Consider the following 20,958-nt stretch of genomic DNA (forward strand, 5'->3'; position numbering starts at 1 on the left):
TCTTGGAGGTTGTCTACACGTTGCTTACGACAGTGCGTGGCTGGACGGACTAATGTTAAAGCTAAAGCGAACAGCTCCATGTTTAAGACTAACAACACTGCTGTCCAACACGCTGAAAAACTGATATTTCCGAGACTGTCTTCATGACAAAACGAGCAAGTCATATAAACTGATGAACGGCCTACCACGAGGATCTGTTCTGGCACCACTATTGTACATAAGTGACATGCCAGAAACTATATCTAGAAGCCGGCCAGGGTGGCCGAGCGGTTCTAGGTGCTACAGTCTGGAACCGCGCGACCGCTACGGTCGCAGGTTCGAATCTTGCCTCGGGCATGGATGTGTGTGATGTCCTTAGGTTAGTTAGGTTTAAGTAAATCTAAGTTCTACGGGAACTGATGACCTTAGAAATTAAGTCCCATAGTGCTCAGAGCCATTTGAACCATATATGTAGAAAGTTCTGCTACGCTGACGATACCGCCATTGCGTATCAAAGCAAGCACCTAGACGACGGAGAAAATGTGCTCACACAAGAATTTGGAGTACTCGGTGACAGTTACAGAAACTGGAGATTGTGCCCTAACCCTTCAAAAACTGAAGTGACGGCTTTCCACCTCAACAAGCGAGCAGCAAACCAGCCACTAAACGTCACCTTCTGTAACAAATCACTTAAAAACAACCCTCATCCTAAGTATGTTGGAATCACACTGGACCGATCAGGTACGTACAGGACTCACCTCACATCACTAGCAGACAAGTTAATAACCACGAAGAACATTATCCGGAAACTAGCTGTAACTTCCTGGAGTGCACAAGCTGACACTCTCCGTACAGCGGCGTTATCTCTCGTATATCCTGTGGCTCAATATTGCACACCTGTCTGTTACAGGACTGTGCATGTCAGTAACGTTCAGCTGAATGACACCATAAGAGTTGTGACGGGCTCCCTGAGATCATCCCCACTACCTTGGCTGACAGCTCTCAGTAGCATCCCCCCCCCCACCACATTTGAAACGACAAGAAGCAGCGACACGCGAACGGGAAAAGATTACTAACGGAAACCTTTAACGACTCTAAACCATTTCTTTTCGGAATAACTGAGTACATTCAGCAGTTTTCGACTACATTTCTTCCTTTACAACAAAACACAAGGTAACAACGCTTACAGGCGTGATAGAACGGGTCGAAAGGGAAGGTGATCCGTTTCTTAACAAGATTTCAGTGTGTGATATAACTTGGGTTCACCATTTTGAACCAGAATTAAGAACACAAAGCATTCAATGGAAACAATCCAGCCCACCTGCCAATCAAAGTCAGAACGAAAGCATCAGCAGAGAAGGTCGTAATGACAGTCTGTTGGGCTGCCCAAGGTGTCGTGTTCTGTAACTACACGGAACATAAGTACACAGTAGGCAGTGCCTATTACTCAGACATCCTCATGAACAAAATAAAGCACCTTTGAAAATATGGGTTGGGACATACAACACCATCCTCCTTTACTGTCCAGAATTGGCTTCAAGGAAGTATTACATGGTAAAAAATTGTGCAACAACGTGGGCCTCAAAGAACTTGTGGCACAGTGGCTCAAACAACAAGACAAAGACTTCTTTGCATCCTGTGTAGGGAAACTAGTTTATTGTTGGGACACGTGTCTTAATATTGGTGAAGATTATGTTGAGAAGTAGTAAGCCTCATTTTGTAAAAATAGAGTTTTTTTCTCCGTCAGTTTGTCTCTTTGTTACTGAATCTCCCTCGTTCAACAATCCCCAAGAAGTAGAAGTAAGACACTGAGATTAATTTGGAAGCAGAGTGAAGATGATACCACAGGAAATGATGAAAATACTTTTGTACGCGTAACATAGGAAAGAAAGAAAACAAAAAGGAAGATTTTAGGTTGGAACCCGATTCTAGCTGGACAATCTCAAACGAGGGAAATAAAAAGAGTCCTGTCTCCCACCAGTTACGTCTGTGTGCTTCCAATGTTAGCATTAAGTGTATTCTGATGTTCCACACTAATGATGAGGTACCCCTTTGGTGAATGTGGCACATTAAAACAGTGTGTCTGATCAGGAATAACCTGAAAACTAACCTAACTTGGAAAATGCCTTTGCGGACAGTTGCTCTACCGAGCTGTCCACGTGCCATTCTGAACCTACCCTCTGAGTTTTGCTTCCGTCGGTACGCCTCTCCTTTGCAGAAGTTGCACATACCGTGCGGAGCTAACACACGATTTTAATATTCCACGAAATTTAAAAGCAGAGTGAAATTCCATTCTGCAAATAATCCTCTAGGCTGTGACTTAGCCATTTCGACGCAGTATCCGTACTTTCCTATGTGCTAGTCTCGCAAGATATGCAGGAGAACTGAAGCAACAAAGAGCGCAGACTTCTGCCAACTTCAAGGAAAATGTGATGCAATGATAATATAATTGTTGTTTCGGTTACGTTCAATGGCCTAGATATCCACTACATGTTAAAATCTAACCTTCCTACGTCCTAGAAATATATATATTGTATTTACAAAGAATCTAAGTTATTACAGAATTATAATTTGTAAGACCCGTTTCATTCGTTAGCGATCTGTATTATTATTGTTTCATTTCCAACACAATAAAAAATTTACGTTAGACAGATACGTAGCATATGTTTTAGAGAACTTTTTGTGAGAACAGTAGCGGTCATTTTTATTTAGGTCAAACTTAGGAAGTTTATTACACCCTCCTAAGTCTTCTGGAAGAAATGGTGACAGTAATTTACTCTCGTTGTGGAGCTTATTGTTTCCGTAACGAAGAAATTATTGTAGTGGAAATCTCAGATGTCAGTTGGTATCTCAAAAAATGCTTCAAACGGCTCAGAGCACCATGAGACGTAACATCTGAGGTCATCAGTCCCCTAGAACTAAGAACTACTTAAACCTAACTAACCTAACGACACCACGTACATTCATGCCCGAGGCAGGATTCGAACCTGCGACCGTAGCAGTCACGCGGTTCCTGACTGAAGCGCCTAGAGTTGGTATCTCAGTGATACGGGGTGCACCAAGAATGGAAGGAGAGATACATTATTTCACAAATATACGTGGCACACTTTTCCTTTAGCGTTAATAAAATGGTTCAAATGGCTCTGAGCGCTTTGGGACTTAACATCTGAGGTCATCAGTCCCCTAGGACTTAGAACTACTTAAATCTAACTAACCTAAGGACATCACAGGATTTGAACCTGCCACCGTAGTGGTTGCGCGGTTCCATATTGAAGCGCCTAGAACCTCTTGGCCACACCGGCCGGCTTTTACGTTAACATTTATCAGTGTAACTACAGTTACTTTATTAACAAACACACACACAGACACACACATACACACACATACACACACACACACACACACACACACACACACACACACACACACACACACACACAACTAGAATCATTATCATATTTTTCTTCCAAGGATCAGGCTACTTCGTGCCCCAACTCACAAACAAAATCATTCCCATCTTTTTGGAGATCTGCCAGTATCTCTTTCCCCACTCAGCTTCTAATTCAAGCTCTTCAGAGGAATTCGGTGGCTTGCCATTCTCATGAGCTGTCGTCTCCAATCTTTAATATATTTTGGAATTCTTTCATTCATGTTCAAACTATATAATTCACTTCCCGTATCTTCATTTCTAATCGTGTCGCTTTTGTCCATTTTTTCTTTATTTTCGTAACACAGCCTCCGGCTTCCATAGAGTAACACAGGATCCGCCATCACTTGATAGAATTTCATGATGATCTCTTTTTCTACTTTATGCCCTACTGTTCTGCTAATGGTGCCACAGACAGATTGAAATTTGTATACCTCTTTTTCAGTAGCACACTCTAAATCAAACCTTATAGCACAGCCTATATGAGAGATTTGAGAGACTTGCTATAAAAGTGAATTATGCAAAACAGTTTTTGATCCGACTGGATATTTTCTTCAGAATCCCGTTATTTTCGTTTTACTTCTACAAATTTTAATGTTGTATTTATAGCATATTTCTTTCAATTGGTAGATAAGTCTTTGGAGGTCAACTTCATTCTTTTGAATAACAACACTATCATCTGCAAACTGAAGTACCTTCAGATATTCCTTATTCGTTATCATAATTCGTTTCTTTTCTTTCCATTTCCATTTACAAAGAGTAAAGTCAGTGTATATGTTAAGAAGAGTATGTGATAGTCCACATTCTTGGCTTACACTTTGGTTAATAGTTATTTCTTCTGATCGATTCCTACCTCTATTTATTACAATACGTATATGTTTGTGAAGACTTTTCACAACAATCAGAGTCAGTGAACTGATACCGCGCTATCAGTCAGCAGATACGAGAATGACAATTATTTGACACTTTGCCCCTGTAACATGGAAACAAACTACTCTGTCAGTTATGGTGTATATGGTGTACACAAAACTTCTTTGCCTTTCGCTAGCGTTCTCCTTGGAACAAGAAACGCCAGATGGTGAAAACTTCGAGAAACGTTGCACGTTCAGTTCTAGATGTTTTCTCTCATGTTACCAGATTAAAACTGAAGAAACTGCAAAAAGGTGGGAATTTAAGGAGATGGGACATGGATAAACTAAAAGAACCAGAGGTTGTACAGAGTTTCAGGGAGAGCATAAGGGAGCAATTGACAGGAATGGCGGAAAGAAATACAGTAGAAGAAGAATGGGTAGCTTTGAGGGATGAAGTAGTAAAGGCAGCAGAGAATCAAGTAGGTAAAAAGACGAGAGCTAGTAGAAATCCTTGGGTAACAGAAGAAATATTGAATTTGATGAAAGGAGAAAATATAAATATGCAGTAAATGAAGCTGGCAAAAAGGAATACAAACGTCTCAAAAATGAGATCGACAGGAAGTGCAAAATGGCTAAGCAGGAATGGTTTATCTCGTACATGAACGTGACAGATTAAAATAGTGTATATGATCAGGAATAACCTGAAAAATAACCTAACCTAACTTGGAAAATGCCTTTACGGGCAGTTGCTCTACCGAGCTATCCACGCGCCATTCTGAACCTACCCTCTGAGTTTTGCTTTCGTCGGTACGCCTCTCCTTTGCAGAGTTGCACATACCGTGCGGAGCTAACACACGATTTTAATATTCCACGAAGTTCAAAAGCAGAGTGAAATTCCATTCTTCAAATAATCCTCTAGGCTGTGACTAAGCCATTTCGACGCAGTATCCGTACTTTCCTATGTGCTAGTCTCCCAAGACATGCAGGAGAACTGAAGGAACAAAGAGCGCAAGGAAAATGTGATGCAATGATAATATAATGGTTGTTTCGGTTACGTTCAGTGGCCTAGCTATCCACTACACGTTAAAGTCTAACCTTCCTATGTCCTAGAAATATATATATATATATATATATATATATATATATATATATATATATATATATATATATATATATATCACTAGGGGTAAGATAGATACTGCCTACAGGAAAATTAAAGAGACCTTTGGAGAAAGAGAACCACTTGTATGAACATCAAGAGCTCAGATGGAAACCCAGTTCTAAGCAAAGAAGGGAAAGCAGAAAGGTGGAAGGAGTATATGGAGGATCTATACAAGGGCGATGTACTTGACAATATTATGGAAATGGAAGAGGATGTAGATGAAGACGAAATGGGAGATACGATACTGCGTGTAGAGTTTGACAGAGCACTGAAAGACCTGATTCGAAACAAGACCCCCGGAGTAGACAACATTCCATTGGAACTACTGACAGCCTTGGGAGAGTCAGTCCTGACAAAACTCTACCATCTGGTGAGCAAGATGTATGAGACAGGCGAAATACCCTCAGACTTCAAGAAGAATATAATAATTCCAGTCCCAAATAAAGCAGGTGTTGACAGATGTGAAAATTACCGAACTATCAGTTTAATAAGTCACAGCTGCAAAATACTAACGCGAATTCTTTACAGACGAATGGAAAAACTAATATAAGCCGACCTCGGGGAAGATCAATTTGGATTCCGTAGAAATGATGGAACACGTGAGGCAATTTGACCCTACGACTTATCTTAGAAGCTAGATTAAGGAAGGGCAAACCTACGTTTCTAGCGTTTGTAGACTTAGAGAAATCTTTTGACAATGTTGACTGGAATACTCTCTTTCAAATTCTGAACGTGGCAGGTGTAAAATATAGGGAGCGAAAGGCTATTTACAATTTGTACAGAAACCAGATGGCAGTTATAAGAGTCGGGAGACATGAGAGGGAAGCAGTGGTTGGGAAGGGAGTGAGACAGGGCTGTAGTCTCTCCCAGATGTTATTCAATCTGTATATTGAGCAAGCAGTAAAGGAAACAAAAGGTATTAAAATCCATGGAGAAGAAATAAAAACTTTGAGGTTCGCCGATGACATCGTAATTCTGTCAGAGACAGCAAAGGACTTGGAAGAGCAGTTGAACGGAATGGACAGTGTCTTGAAAGGAGGATATAAGATGAAAATCAACAAAAGCAAAACGAGGATAACGGAATGTAGTCGAATTAAGTCTGGCGATGCTGAGGGAATTAGATTAGGAAATGAGACACTTAAAGTAGTAAAGGAGTGTTGCTATTTGGGGAGCAAAATAACTGATGATGGTCGAAGTAGAGAGGATATAAAACGTAGACTGGCAATGGCAAGGAAAGCGTTTCTGATGAAGAGAAATTTGTTAACATAGAGTATAGATTTAAGTGTCAGGAAGTCATTTCTGAAAGTATTTGTATGGAGTGTAGCCATGTATGGAAGTGAAACATGGACGATAAATAGTTTGGACAAGAAGAGAATAGAAGCTTTCGAAATGTGGTGCTACAGAAGAATGCTGAAGATTAGATGGGTAGATCACATAACTAATGAGGAAGTATTGAATAGGATTGGGGAGAAGAGAAGTTTGTGGCACAACTTGACTAGAAGAAGGGAGCAGTTGGTAGGACATGTTCTGAGGCATCAAGGGATCACCAATTTAGTATTGGAGGGCAGCGTGGAGGATAACAATCATAGAGGGAGACCAAGAGATGAATACACTAAGTAGATTCAGAAGGATGTGGGTTGCAGTGGGTTCTGGGAGATTAAGAAGCTTGCACAGGATAGAGTAGCATGGAGAGTTGCATCAAACCAGTCTCAGGACTGAGGACTACAACAACAACAACCAGTCACTGTCATAGCTACTAAAAAACTGACTATATGAAGTATTAGAATGCATCTGGAATTTACCCGTGATAGCAAAATATGAGACGGAAAAAATTTCGCACCACCAAAAAAAATTTAATGTAGAGTAAGTGATTACCATTACACTAGCAAACGTTGATGTACGTGCGAGATAAGCCATTGCAAATGTGAGATGCGGGAACATTAATAATCTGTGTAAACCCCAGAATGTTGTATGAAAGCATGCAAATATGCATGCATTGCGTAGTACAAGTGCTGGTTGTCAGTTTGTGGAATGGAGTTAGATGCCTGTTGCACTTGGGACGGTTAATGCTGTTTGCAGATGAAGTAGGAGTGGTAGTCCGATGGTGTCCCTCATGTGCTTGCTTGGAGTCAGGTTTGGTGATCGAGCAGAAAGATACAACATTTCGAGACTTTGTAGGGCATGTCAGGTTAGAACAGCGGCTTGTGGGCGAGCGTTATCCTGTTGGAAAACACCGCCCGGACTGCCGTTCATGAATGACAGCACAACAGCTCGAACCACCATACTGACGCATAGATTTGTAGTCATAGTTCGAGGGATATCCACGAGAGTGTTCCTGCTGTCATAAGAGACAGCAGCCCGGAACGTAACTCCAGCTGCAGGTCCAGTGTGCCTAGGCCGCAGCCGTCTGCTGTGGCCGAGCGGTTCTAGACGCTTCAGTCCGGAACCGCACTACTGCTACGGTCGCAGGTTCAAATCCTGCCTCGGCAATGGCTGTGTGTGATGTTCGTTAGGTTAGTTAGGTTTAAGTAGTTCTAAGTTCTAGGGGACTGATGCCCTCAGACGTTAAGTCCCATAGTGCTCAGAGCCATTTGAACCTAGGCCGAAGACAGGATGGTGGCAGGCGCTCAACTGACCTCCTAAGCAACACACGGCCTTCACTGGCACCAAGGCAGAACCAGCTTTCATCAGAAAACAGAACAGACCTTAATCCTTTCCTGCAATGATCTTTCGCTTGATACCACTGAATTCGTAATTGGCGGCGGTTTGGGACCAGTGGAATACACTCCACGGGACGTCTGGCTTGGAGCTGTCCTTGAAGTAACCGATTGGCAGCAGTTGGTGGCGCTACTGTGCTGCCAGCTGCTGGCCATATTGTTGCTGTACATGCAGTACGATGCGCCAGAGCCATACGCCGAACAAGACGGTCTCCCTTTCGGTAGTGCTACTTGACATTCCGGAGCTCAGTCTCCTTACGAGCGTACGTCCTCGTGACCACCGCTACCAGCAATCGTGTCCATCAACTACATTTCTGCCAAGTCCTTCTAGAGTATTTCTACATCTACATCTACATACATACTCCGAAATCCACCATACGGTGCGTGGCGGAGGGTACCTCGTACCACAACTATCATTTTCTCTCCTTGTTCCACTCCCAAAGAGAACGAGGGAAAAATGACTGCCTACATACCTCTGTACGAGCCCTAATCTCTCTTATCTTATCTTTGTGGTCTTTCCGCAAAATAAAAGTTGGCGGCAGTAAAGTTGTACTGAAGTCAGCCTCAAATGCTGGTTCTCTAAATTTCCTCAGTAGCGAAAAGAACGCCTCCTTTCCTCCAGAGACTCCCACCCGAGTTCCTGAAGCATTTCCGTAACACTCCCATGATGATCAAACCTACTAGTATCAAATCTATCAGCCCGCCTTTGAATTGCTTCTACGTCCTCCCTCAATCCGACCTGATAGGGATCCCAAATATTCGAGCAGTATTCAAGAATAGGTCGTATTAGTGTTTTATAAGCGGTCTCCTTTACAGATGAACCACAACTTCCCAAAATTCTACCAATTAACCGAAGAAATTTTGGTCTTATGTCAAAGCGGTAGGTGGATCAGAACACAATGTCCAGACACTCTGCGGCCAAAATGCTACTGAAACATAGGATGACAGACTAAAGGCCGAAATACTAAATGTCTTTTTCCAAAGCTGTTTCACAGAGGAAGACTGCACTGTAGTTTCTTCTCTAGATTGTCGCACAGATGACAAAATGGTAGATATCGCAATAGACGACAGAGGGATAGAGATACAATTAAAATCGCTCAAAAGAAGAAAGGCCGCTGGACCTGAAGGGATACCAGTTCGATTATACACAGAGTACGCGAAGGAAATTGCCCCCCTTCTTGCAGAGATGTACCGTAGGTCTCTAGAAGAGCGTTGCGTTTCAAAGGATTGGAAAAGAGCACAGATCATCCCCGTTTTCAAGAAGGAACGTCGAACAGATGTGCAGAACTATAGACCTATATCTCTAACGTCGATCAGTTGTAGAATTTTGGAACACGTATTATGTTCGAGTATAATGACTTTTCTGGAGACTAGAAATATACTCTGTAGGAATCAGAATGGGTTTCGAAAAAGGCGGTGGTGTGAAACCCAGTTCGCGCTATTCGTCCACGAGACTCAGAGGGCCATAGACACGGGTTCCAAGGTAGATGCCGTGTTTCTTGACTTCCGCAAGGCGTTTCATACAGTTCCCCACCGTCGTTTAATGAATAAGGTAAGAGCATATGGACTATCAGACCAATTGTGTGATTGGATTGAAGAGTTCCTAGATAACAGAACGCAGCATGTTTTTCTCAATGGAGAGAAGTCTTCCGAAGTAAGAGTGATTTCAGGTGTGCCGTAGGGGAGTGTCATATGAGCGTTGCTATTCACAATGTACATAAATTACTTTGTGGATGACACCGGAAGTTCACTGAGGCTTTTTGCAGATGATGCTGTGGTGTATCGAGAGGTTGTAACAATGGAAAATTGTACTGAAATGCAGGAGGATCTGCAAAGAATTGACGCATGGTGCAGGGAATGACAATTCAATCTCAATGTAGACAAGTGTAATGTGCTGCGAATACATAGAAAGATAGATCCCTTATCATTTAGCTACAAAATAGCAGGTCAGCAACCGGAAGCAGTTAATTCCATAAATTATCTGGGAGTACGCATTAGGAGTGATTTAAAATGGAATGTTCATATAAAGTTGATCGTCGGAAAAGCAGATGCCAGACTGAGATTCATTGGAAGAATCCTAAGGAAATGCAATCCGAAAACAAAGGAAGTATGTTACAGTACGCTTGTGCGCCCACTGCTTGAATACTGCTCAGCAGTGTGGGATCCGTACCAGATAAGGTTGATAGAAGAGATAGAGAAGATCCAACGGAGAGCAGCTCGCTTCGTTACAGGATCAATTAGTAATCACGAAAGCGTTATGGAGATGATAGATAAGCTCCAGTGGAAGAGTCTGCAGGAGAGACGCTCAGTAGCTCGGTACGAGCTTTTGTTAAAGTTCGGGAACATACCTTCACCGAAGAGTCAAGCAGTATATTGCTCCCTCTTACGTATATCTCGCGAAGAGACCGTGAGGATAAAATCAAAGAGATTAGAGCCCACACAGGAGCATACCGACAATCCTTCTTTCCACGAACAATACGAGACTGGAATAGAAGGGAGAACCGATAAAGGTACTCAAGGTACCCTCCGCCACCCACCGTCAGGTGGCTTGCGGAGTATGGATGTAGATGTAGATGATGACGACTATTCGCCTTCCCCACAACTGCCATTTCATGCTTGTCCCACTTCATATCGCTCTGCAATGTTACGCCCAAATATTTAATCGACGTGACTGTGTCAAACGCTACACTACTAATGGAGTATTCAAACATTACGGGATTATTTTTCCTATTCATCTGCATTAATTTACATTTATCTATATTTAGAGTTAGCTGCCATTCTTTGCATCAATCACAATTCGTGTCCAAGTCATCTGTTATCCTCCTACAGTCACTCAACGACGACACCTTCCCGTACACCACAGCATCATCAGCAAACAGCCGCACATTGCTATCCACCCTATCCAAAAGATCATTTATGCAGACAGAAAACAATAGCGTACCTATCACAATTCCCTGGGCACTCCCGATGATACCCTCATCTCCCATGAACACTCACCATCGAGGACAACTTACTAGGTTCTATTACTTAAGAAGTTTTCAAGCCACTCACATATTTGGGAACCAATCCCATAAGCTCGTAGCTTAGTTAGGAGTGTGCAGTGGGGCACCCAGTCAAACGCTTTCCGGAAGGAATATGGCATCCGTCTGATACCCTTCATCCATGGTTCGCAAGATATCATGTGAAAAAAGGGCGAGTTGCGTTTCGCAAGAGCGATGCTTTCTAAATCCGTGCATGGACAGCAACCTCTCTGCCTCAAGGACAGGAACGTCCAGCTTCTCGTAGCCCTATTACACGACCTCGTTCAAACTAAGTCAGGTGTTAATAACGGCATCTTTGTCGCCTTAAAGGCATTCTTGATTAACATCAACTAACCACGTTCAATCTCAAGGGTAACTAACTCTCACGACCGTTACGGCATGTATTTAAAGAAAACATGATTTGAATCCTCGTAGTGGCGGTACTAGATGGTTCAAATGGCTTTGAGCACTATGGGACTTGACATCTATGGTCATCAGTCCCCTAGAACTTAGAACTACTTAAACCTAACTAACCTAAGGACATCACACAACACCTAGCCATCACGGGGCAGAGAAAATCCCTGACCCCGCCGGGAATCGAACCCGGGAACCCGGGCGTGGGAAGCGACAACGCTACCACACGACCACGAGATGCGGGCTGGTGGTACTAGCGCCATTGTCATGCAGCCGTTAAGAAATTTGAACAGACGTCATCTTTCAGATGTAGAAACACGCCTACTAACTTCGTTTACGTCGCACAACTCCTTCTTCGTATTGAAAGATTTTTTTTTCTGTCAGTGTATTTACAAATCTCGCGAAACTATAATCTCAGTTAGGAATGACGTACGGAGTAGGTATCTTTATAGAGCGGTTGCATTAGTATATCCAGTGATTAATGTAATGTAGAGTAGTGTCGCTAGTGTTACTAGGATGTGCTTGATAATTTGTAAATATTCAAACTGTTGGTTTGGTACGGGCTGTTATCCGGGGTCCCTCTATTCCATATTTCTTATTATTGTTCGTAGGTTCTTTCTCGCTTTTATGGAGGGTACTATACATACCGTCGTTAGCTTCCGTCCACGATATTTCGATCGGACAGCTGCCAGCCATCCTCAGGTGAGCCATCGAAGACTGACGCAATATATAGCGTGCAGCGAGTATTCCGCGCATGCGTCAAAATCATATTAACAAACGAACCACACCGCCCGCCAGCAGCGCCCTCGCTGGTGGAACTGCAGAACTCAGCTGTCTTCGGCGTTGTCAACTGCCGCGGCCATCGGAGTACTCTGACGTCTTCGTCTGGAGCAGATCTTAGAGATGACGGGGTTCCACGCATTATCTAGCTGGTAGCCATTGTCACGGTTCATAAGACTGCCTGTCATGCGAATTTCCACTGATTCTTTTATGACAGAGTCCCAAAAGGATGTTGCTGTGGCCAAAATTGTTGTCTTGCCATACTCCATTGAGTGTCCAGCGGAAATTCAATGCTCAGCTATTGCAGACTTGCTAGGTTGCAAAAGGCGAGTACGGCGTTGATGTTGAGTGCAACGTTCTTCTACTGTTCGCAATGTTTGTCATGTATGATTTGTCGGGCCTAGGGAGGGAATTGTCCAACTAAAAAACCCACATGTGCACTCCACTCGTACTCCGCTACCCTTGTAGCCGCTTCCTGCGTGTAGTTCACGCCTGACCTATTCAGGGGGACCCTACATTTCTCCAAACGATAGCGGAGGTCGAGAAATTTGCACACCAGATCTCCGCAGAATCGTCTGAGCCTCTGGTTTAAAGCCTTCCACTCGGCTCCGAACAAGAGGACCGCAATCGGTTCTGGGAACGATACTACAAATAGTTAGCTCAGATTCTACCCCGCGAACGAGGCTTTCCGCCTTCTCCAACTCCGCTAACCGCTTGTATGAACTAAGGATGACCTCTGAACCCAGACGGCAGGAGTCATTGGTGCCGACATGAGCAACAATTTGCAGTAGGATGCACCCAGTGCTCTCTATCGCCGCCGGCAGGGCCTCCTCCACATCTCGGATGAGACCCTCCAGCAAGCAGACAAAGTGTACACTTCCCCGACCTTTCCGCTATTTCCCTAAGGGGCTCCGTCACCCGCCTAACGTTGGAGCTCTCAATCACTAATAACCCCCCCCCCCCCCCCCCCCCGGTGTGCCTGCTCGGACCTCACTGAAGGAGCGGCCACATGTCCACTCACAGGCAGAGCGAGCGATGCCACATGGCCAGCCCCCACATGACTCTCCGCCTCAGGCGCTGCGAACGCCGCTGAACCCGGCACTCCCCTTGCGGAGAGGGTGGCCCAACCGCGCCCGGTACCCGCGAAGATGTCTCGACAGCAGGGACAGTGGGTGAAGCATGTAACACCTGGGGTGTACCATGCGACGCTGCAGACTTCTCACTGCCGCTACACTCCGAGGCAACAGCCTGAAGACGGCTTACCGCGGCCATCAACACGTTCAGCTGTTCGCGAACAGTGGCCAGCTCCTCCTGCGTCCGTACACAACAGTCACACACCCTATCCATCCTAAGAATCTCAGAGTCAGCCGGCCAGAGTGGCCGAGCGGTTCTAGGCGCTACAGTCTGAAACCGCGCGACCGCTACGGTCGCAGGTCCGAATCCTGCCTCGGGCATGGATGTGTGTGATGTCCTTAGGTTAGTTAGGTTTAAGTAGTACTAAGTTCTAGGGGACTGATGACCTCAGATGCTAACTACCATAGTGCTCAGAGCCAATGTCAGAGTCAACGTGTTGCTGCGCCAGTAATCTAGCTATTATCCATAAACCGCTTCCCACGGAGTACATCCTTCATTGGGCCAAACTGACGGATATTGGAAGGAACAGACTGTAGGATGGACGATGAACAGTCCAATAAAGTTCCGTAAGCTCCTCTCGGGTGCGCAGACTTCTGTGAGGGTTTGCGTTGTCTTGCGGAGTTCGTTTCCATTTTTGTGGCGACGAACACGCTGAAGTTCAACATTGCAGAAGTCACAGCTGTGTGGGGCCGACCGGCACGTTGGAGATCGAAAGGGTTTGTGTGACCTTGTCGCGTTGGTGGCAGACGCCTCGCCCAAACCACTCACCGTGCTTTTGTTCACTGCCAAGTCTCCATAGACATTGTACACGTGTTTATGAATATTTGCGATGCTCTGGTATTGCGCCGAAAGAAACTCAGTGACGATTCTCTGCTTGGAAAGCATTTCCATTACAGGCGCCATTTTGAAGCCTACACAGTCGAGCGTGCTGCCCAGAACGTGGTTAATCTCGTCCAACGCTAAGTTGTGGGAAAGCCTTGTTGAGGTAATTAAGAACAATGTGCGGGAAGCGTGGCGAGACGCCGTCCTGTTGACACACCACAGAGTCCAGAACGTTTTCAGCAACCAACTGGGGATGCAGGAATTACTCAAGCAAGTCCTGATACGATGTTGACGGCATTGCTGCTTCAGCGCTGCTGTGTGAAGCCTAGCCACAAATTTTCAACTCCATGGCGATGTGCTACAGTTCGTCAGCCTGTATCCTGCTGTTGTGGTGATTGACGAGGCCACAGGTGGGAAATGTAGTGTTTTCAGTGAACAGGACATGTGCCAACAAATGTTCATTGTTCGCTGCATGAGTTAAGCCGTGGCAAATAACCATGAGTGCCACGTAGTCTTCAAGTTCTTGATTATAAAGCAGCTAGATGTGATAATCCTTTTTCTTCAGTACGAAGGTCAGGGTCTGCCATACAGTGGTCTTTGGGGTGTCATGTTCCCGACAGAGACGATGTGTCGATGCTTTTGGATTTTGATCGATAGCCTATAGTATGGTCTCCACAATTTCCTCCGACGTCACAGGCCGTCCAGAATGTTTCATGTCACAAAAACTAGCAGTTCGCTGGAACTTGTTGACGAAACCTCTAATGCTTGTTCACATTGGGGTTTCTATACGGTAATGTCGACGAAACCGTTCTTAAGATTTCCGCAAAGGGAAGTCCGTTGAGTCTCTAATTTAGCGAAGTTGATTCATTGTTCAGTGGTCAACATCTTTCAGATTACGTGCAAAAATTAGCTTTGTCCCACAAATGGTTAGGGACTTCCTGAGCACCCTGTGTTTAAGACCTGCTTGAAGATGAGTAACAATAACACTGGTCAACAGAATTTATGTCACAGAGAATGTGAACGGTGAACTTAGCTGAGTCGTGGTTACTGAATTCGAAAATGAAATCGGGTTTTACCTGCCGGGCTCAGTTTTCGAGATACCTACAGGTTGGTCAGGTTGGTCAGAAACAGTGAAAAACTTGTAAGGCTGTTAGACGGAAGGTTGTGCTGAGGAATAATTGTTCAGAAAAAAATTCTATTCGTTGCACCCTTTCCGAGTTATCTTGCATAGGTGATAGCCTATCAGGTCGTTGCGCCCACAAATTCAAGCACTTGCTCGCGCTAAAATGCGATAATGCACAGACATTTGTGGGTTCTTGAGTTACCACTTGTTCAAATACTAGTTATCAGTGAAACTATGCCTTTTGTGAAAGTGATAAATTTTTCTGTTTGAGGAAACAAAACGAAGAACACGTATTGCGACACTCTCTCTGGCAGACAGCTTAATATTTGCGCACACGACGAACTGATCATCTGATTTAGATGCTAAATTACTCGTAAACGGTGCAACGTATTGAACTTTTCGTAAGAATTATTTCGCAGAGTAAACTCCCCTGCAAACCCTTACAAACTTTACACACTATTACTGGTCGCCTCTTAAAAATAACTAGAAAATTCTGCATATTGGCTATTTTGGTGTTCTTTAGTTGACTTTCTACATTTACTTTCTGCGGCTGTAATTTTTGGTAAACAATCGAAATATATACGTGAAGCTCCATACATGGTTCGACATTCACCACCAGGATACAAACATGGCCAATGAGTTATATTTATGCTGCATCGTATCGCGTTGTGTTTGCTGCATAAGACTCAGCTGTGACCTTGTGAAGTGAGTTACTGTACCTTCATGAAAGTTTCTATTTTTGTGAATTCTGAAGAAGAAATGCCCCATACCCGAATAGATAACCGAAATGCTTTTGTTATATCTGTGGTGAGTATATCAGAAATCGCAAACAAAAAGTTAATCTTCTTGTAAAAAAATGTTAAGAACTTTATTCTCAGTGCAAGCTTGGCAACCAAGACAAAAAATGGGTCCCTCACATACACTGTTTGACATGTACTACACTCCTGACAGGCCAATTAAAAGGATCACGTCTCATGTCATTGGTGTTCCCATGATTTGGACGGGTCAACGGATCACAGAAGATATTATAATTTCTGTGGGACAAAAATGGTTGGAATCACCTCTTAAAAAAAAACAGTGCAACGAAAAACTTTTTTATAGTTCAGTGTAATCAAAACTACAATCACAGTACACAGAAATTAAAATACTTCGCAGTCGTAAAAGGAACCAAGCACGTTTCATAATTAAATGATGGCTGTGCCCCCATTCCAAACAGATAACTATAATTTGTGCTATGGAGTTTATTTTACGCATATTGGTTTTCGATCAGTGGTTAGTCCAATTTGATGACGTCATTGGTCAAAGCGAATGGATGATACGGCCATACCAAGAAATCCGTAAAATCCATGCAACCATCGTCAGGGCGTTCCACTCACTACTAGGCAGATGTAAGTGATTCAGTTGCCCAAGACTATAAGTAAACAAGATCTGTAACGGGCTGGTTAACCAGTATTTTAACATGTTATCAAGGGATGCAATACGTTTTGCTTACAGAAGCCATTACTGTATAGGTTTTTATTTTTTGCAGATGGGAGCATCGCGGAGGGAGCAGATGGTGGCCATCGCGCTGTCGCTCCTACTGAGCCTGCTAGAGGTTACACGTGCTGCGCACGTGCTGGTGGTGATTCCCGTGGGCTCGCCCAGCCACTGGAACCTGGGGCGAGCTATGGCCAAGGGTCTGCACGCACAAGGGCACCGCATCACCGCCGTCACTCCCTTCCCTGGGCAAGGACCGCCAAACAACTGGACAGATGTCGCGCTACCCAACACCATGTCTTTCTTTGGCAGTAAGTATGTTGTCAGCTACCGAATTCTGGCTGTCTCTCTCTCTCTCTCTCTCTCTTTCTCTTCCTCCTCGTCACCTCCTTCCGTTACAAGCCTATTAAGCCGAAGCATCAAAGGCCGCTTACCAAAAACGTAGCTCAGCTTATTTCGTTGCAAGAATTTTTCTTCAGAACTGCATGGTACAGTGAAGGGATAGTCTTCAGTAGACTGTTCTCCAATGTTCTGCCAGTGTACAAAGTATAACATTGGCCGGCAACATTTACCGACAACACTGCAGTGGTTGCCAATGCGTCGGTAACAGGTTATGGAGAAAATTAAGAGTTAGAAGTTTTAAAAGATTCTGGTCGAATATCCAGTACAGCGAAGCACGTAAACATATCTATGAAGGCTATTTTGACCTACTGGTCACTATCAAGTGTGTATATACAAGCAAAAGGCAATCAGTTTTTGTTAAAACATCTAAAAATCTGAAATATTGGTGAATGTTTTGTGAAGTCATTTGCCTAAAGGTGTTGTTGTGGTCTTCAGTCCAGAGACTGGTTTGATGCAGCTCGCCATGCTACTCTATCCTGTGCAAGCTTCTTCATCTCCCAGTACCTACTGCAACCTAAATCCGTCTCAATCTGCTTAGTGTATTTATCTCTTGGTCTCCCTCTACGGTTCTTACCCTCTATGCTGCCCTCCAATACTAAATTGGTGATCCCTTGATGCCTCAGAACATGTCCTACCAACCGATCCCTTCTTCGAGTCAAGTTGTGCCACAAATATCTCTTCTCCCCAATGCTATTCAATATCTGCTCGTTAGTTATGTGGTCTACCCATCTAATCTTCAGCATTCTTCCGTAGCACATTTCGAAAGCTTCTACTCCCTTCTTGTCTAAACTGTCAATTGTCCATGTTTCCTGTCCATACAAGGCTACACTCCATCAAATACTTTCAGAAAAGGGTTCCTGACCCTTAAATCTGTAATAGATATTATCAAATTTCTCTTCTCCAGAAACGCTTTTCTTGCCATTCCAGCAAACATTTTATATTCCCTCTACTTCGACCATCATTAATTATTTTGCTACCCAAATAACAAAACTGACCTACCACGTCAACTTCTCATTTCCTAATCTAATTCCTTCAGCATAACTTGATCTAATTCTTTAAATGAAACAAATAGTTTAGTGTTACCAGTCACTGTTTACTTATCTCTACGACGTGTTTCAAAGAGGTAAACCTTTATGATCAGGTGAATTTACATTTGTTTGTATGACATTGGTGTGTATACTGTGTTACGATTTTTTGGAGGAACTTGTGGCCCTGTCTATTGGAGAAACAAAACACTATTTCAGAACATGGGTTTGGTTTTTTTTGACAAAAGCTAAACGAACATCAAACGGTAAAAATACACTCCTGGAAATTGAAATAAGAACACCGTGAATTCATTGCCCCAGGAAGGGGAAACTTTATTGACACATTCCTGGGGTCAGATACATCACATGCTCACACTAACAGAACCACAGGCACATAGACACAGGCAACAGAGCATGCACAATGTCGGCACTAGTACAGTGTATATCCACCTTTCGCAGCAATGCAGGCTGCTATTCTCCCATGGAGACGATCGTAGAGATGCTGGATGTAGTCCTATGGAACGGCTTGCCATGCCATTTCCACCTGGCGCCTCAGTTGGACCAGCGTTCGTGCTGGACGTGCAGACCGCGTGAGACGACGCTTCATCCAGTCCCAAACATGCTCAATGGGGGACAGATCCGGCGATATTGCTGGCCAGGGTAGTTGACTTACACCTTCTAGAGCACGTTGGGTGGCACGGGATACGTGCGGACGTGCGTTGTCCTGTTGGAACAGCAAGTTCCCTTGCCGGTCTAGGAATGGTAGAACGATGGGTTCGATGACGGTTTGGATGTACCGTGCACTATTCAGTGTCCCCTCGACGATCACCAGAGGTGTACGGCCAGTGTAGGACATCGCTCCCCACACCATGATGCCGGGTGTTGGCCCTGTGTGCCTCGGTCGTATGCAGTCCTGATTGTGGCGCTCACCTGCACGGCGCCAAACACGCATTCGACCATCATTGGCACCAAGGCAGAAGCGACTCTCATCGCTGAAGACGACACGTCTCCATTCGTCCCTCCATTCACGCCTGTCGCGACACCACTGGAGGCGGGCTGCACGATGTTGGGGCGTGAGCGGAAGACGGCCTAACGGTGTGCGGGACCGTAGCCCAGCTTCATGGAGACGGTTGCGAATGGTCCTCGCCGATACCCCAGGAGCAACAGTGTCCCTAATTTGCTGGGAAGTGGCGGTGCGGTCCCCTACGGCACTGCGTAGGATCCTACGGTGTTGGCGTGCAACCGTGCGTCGCTGCGGTCCGGTCCCAGGTCGACGGGCACGTGCACCTTCCGCCGACCACTGGCGACAACATCGATGTACTGTAGAGACCTCACGCCCCACGTGTTGAGCAATTCGGCGGTACGTCCACCCGGCCTCCCGCATGCCCACTATACGCCCTCGCTCAAAGTCCGTCAACTGCACATATGGTTCACGTCCACACTGTCGCGGCATGCTACCAGTGTTAAAGACTGCGATGGAGCTCCGTATGCCACGGCAAACTGGCTGACACTGACGGCGGCGGTGCACAAATGCTGCGCAGCTAGCGCCATTCGACGGCCAACACCGCGGTTTCCGGTGTGTCCACTGTGCCGTGCGTGTGATCATTGCTTGTACAGCCCTCTCGCAGTGTCCGGAGCAAGTATGGTGGGTCTGACACACGGGTGTCAATGTGTTCTTTTTTCCATTTCCAGGAGTGTAAAATAAGTATAACAGAGTGCCTCGAGTGGTCACAGGTTTCTTTCACTGTCGTAACACATCACGTGTATACTGTTATATTTTGCGAACAAATATGGCGTCTGGAAACTATTAGGTGCAAGGATCGTATAACACAAGAGAAAAAATTATCACAAAGTACAAAAATTACATATCGTAACAACATTATTACCGAATAATTTTTTAAAGGATTTTGGAGATGTTTGTTTTGATGTGTCGAATGCATGCTTTGGAATAAATATTTTCAGGTGGTATATAAAACTTCATACTCGTTTATACAATCAGGTGGAATGTTACAAACTTTAAGTACGATAATTATGTTGGCTACAGTGGTAAAATTATACATAAATAACAATTTTGGTTGGGATTCGCAGTTAGGCTGGAGGCGGAGGGAAAGTAAGAGTAAGAGAAAGTAAGGGGGAGGGAGAGGGTGGAAGGAGTGATTGTATCAGAGCAAATTTTACAAAGCGAGGGATCTTAAGATTATATCTGTTACGTGTAAAAACTGCCTAAATGTTGGGGTAGTACATTGGTTAATGCTTTAAAATATGTAGATGGATGTGCAACTTGTAGCAGTAGTTGATTTACATATAGTTTCAAGCTGACAGGTGGTCCCAGCTGTTGTGATGGCATATTTGTAAATGAGTAATCCCTGGAACATCTGGGGGCTGTCATGGTAACATAACTAAATATTTATTGTAAATGTTAAGGTGTGTGTGTGTGTGTGTGTGTGTGTGTGTGTGTGTGTGTGTGTGCGTGTGCGTTTGCATTGAGAGTTTAATAACGTAGGCAGTTGCTAAAAACAGAGATGATACTATTGTAAATATTGTCATTTAAGATGGATACACTTTGTTTTGTTTGGTGTTTGTATTCTTGTAGTGTCTCAAGGAGGTCTAGTTTTCTGCCTTTTGG

The 20,958-nt window shown here is 44.3% G+C and overlaps 1 protein-coding gene across 1 annotated transcript in view; it reads left to right on the forward strand.

The window, feature by feature from the left end:
* The window catches only part of LOC126284295 (UDP-glycosyltransferase UGT5-like), a 207,642-nt gene that overhangs the window by 116,043 nt on the left and 70,641 nt on the right, over window positions 1-20,958 (forward strand). Inside the window, exon 2 of the mRNA XM_049983125.1 lies at window positions 16,958-17,216. Coding sequence (XP_049839082.1) covers window positions 16,958-17,216 — 259 coding nt within the window. The remainder of the gene's footprint in view (window positions 1-16,957; window positions 17,217-20,958) is intronic.

Source organism: Schistocerca gregaria, chromosome 8 (assembly GCF_023897955.1).
Source record: "Schistocerca gregaria isolate iqSchGreg1 chromosome 8, iqSchGreg1.2, whole genome shotgun sequence".
In the NCBI taxonomy this organism is placed as follows: Eukaryota; Metazoa; Arthropoda; class Insecta; order Orthoptera; family Acrididae; genus Schistocerca; species Schistocerca gregaria.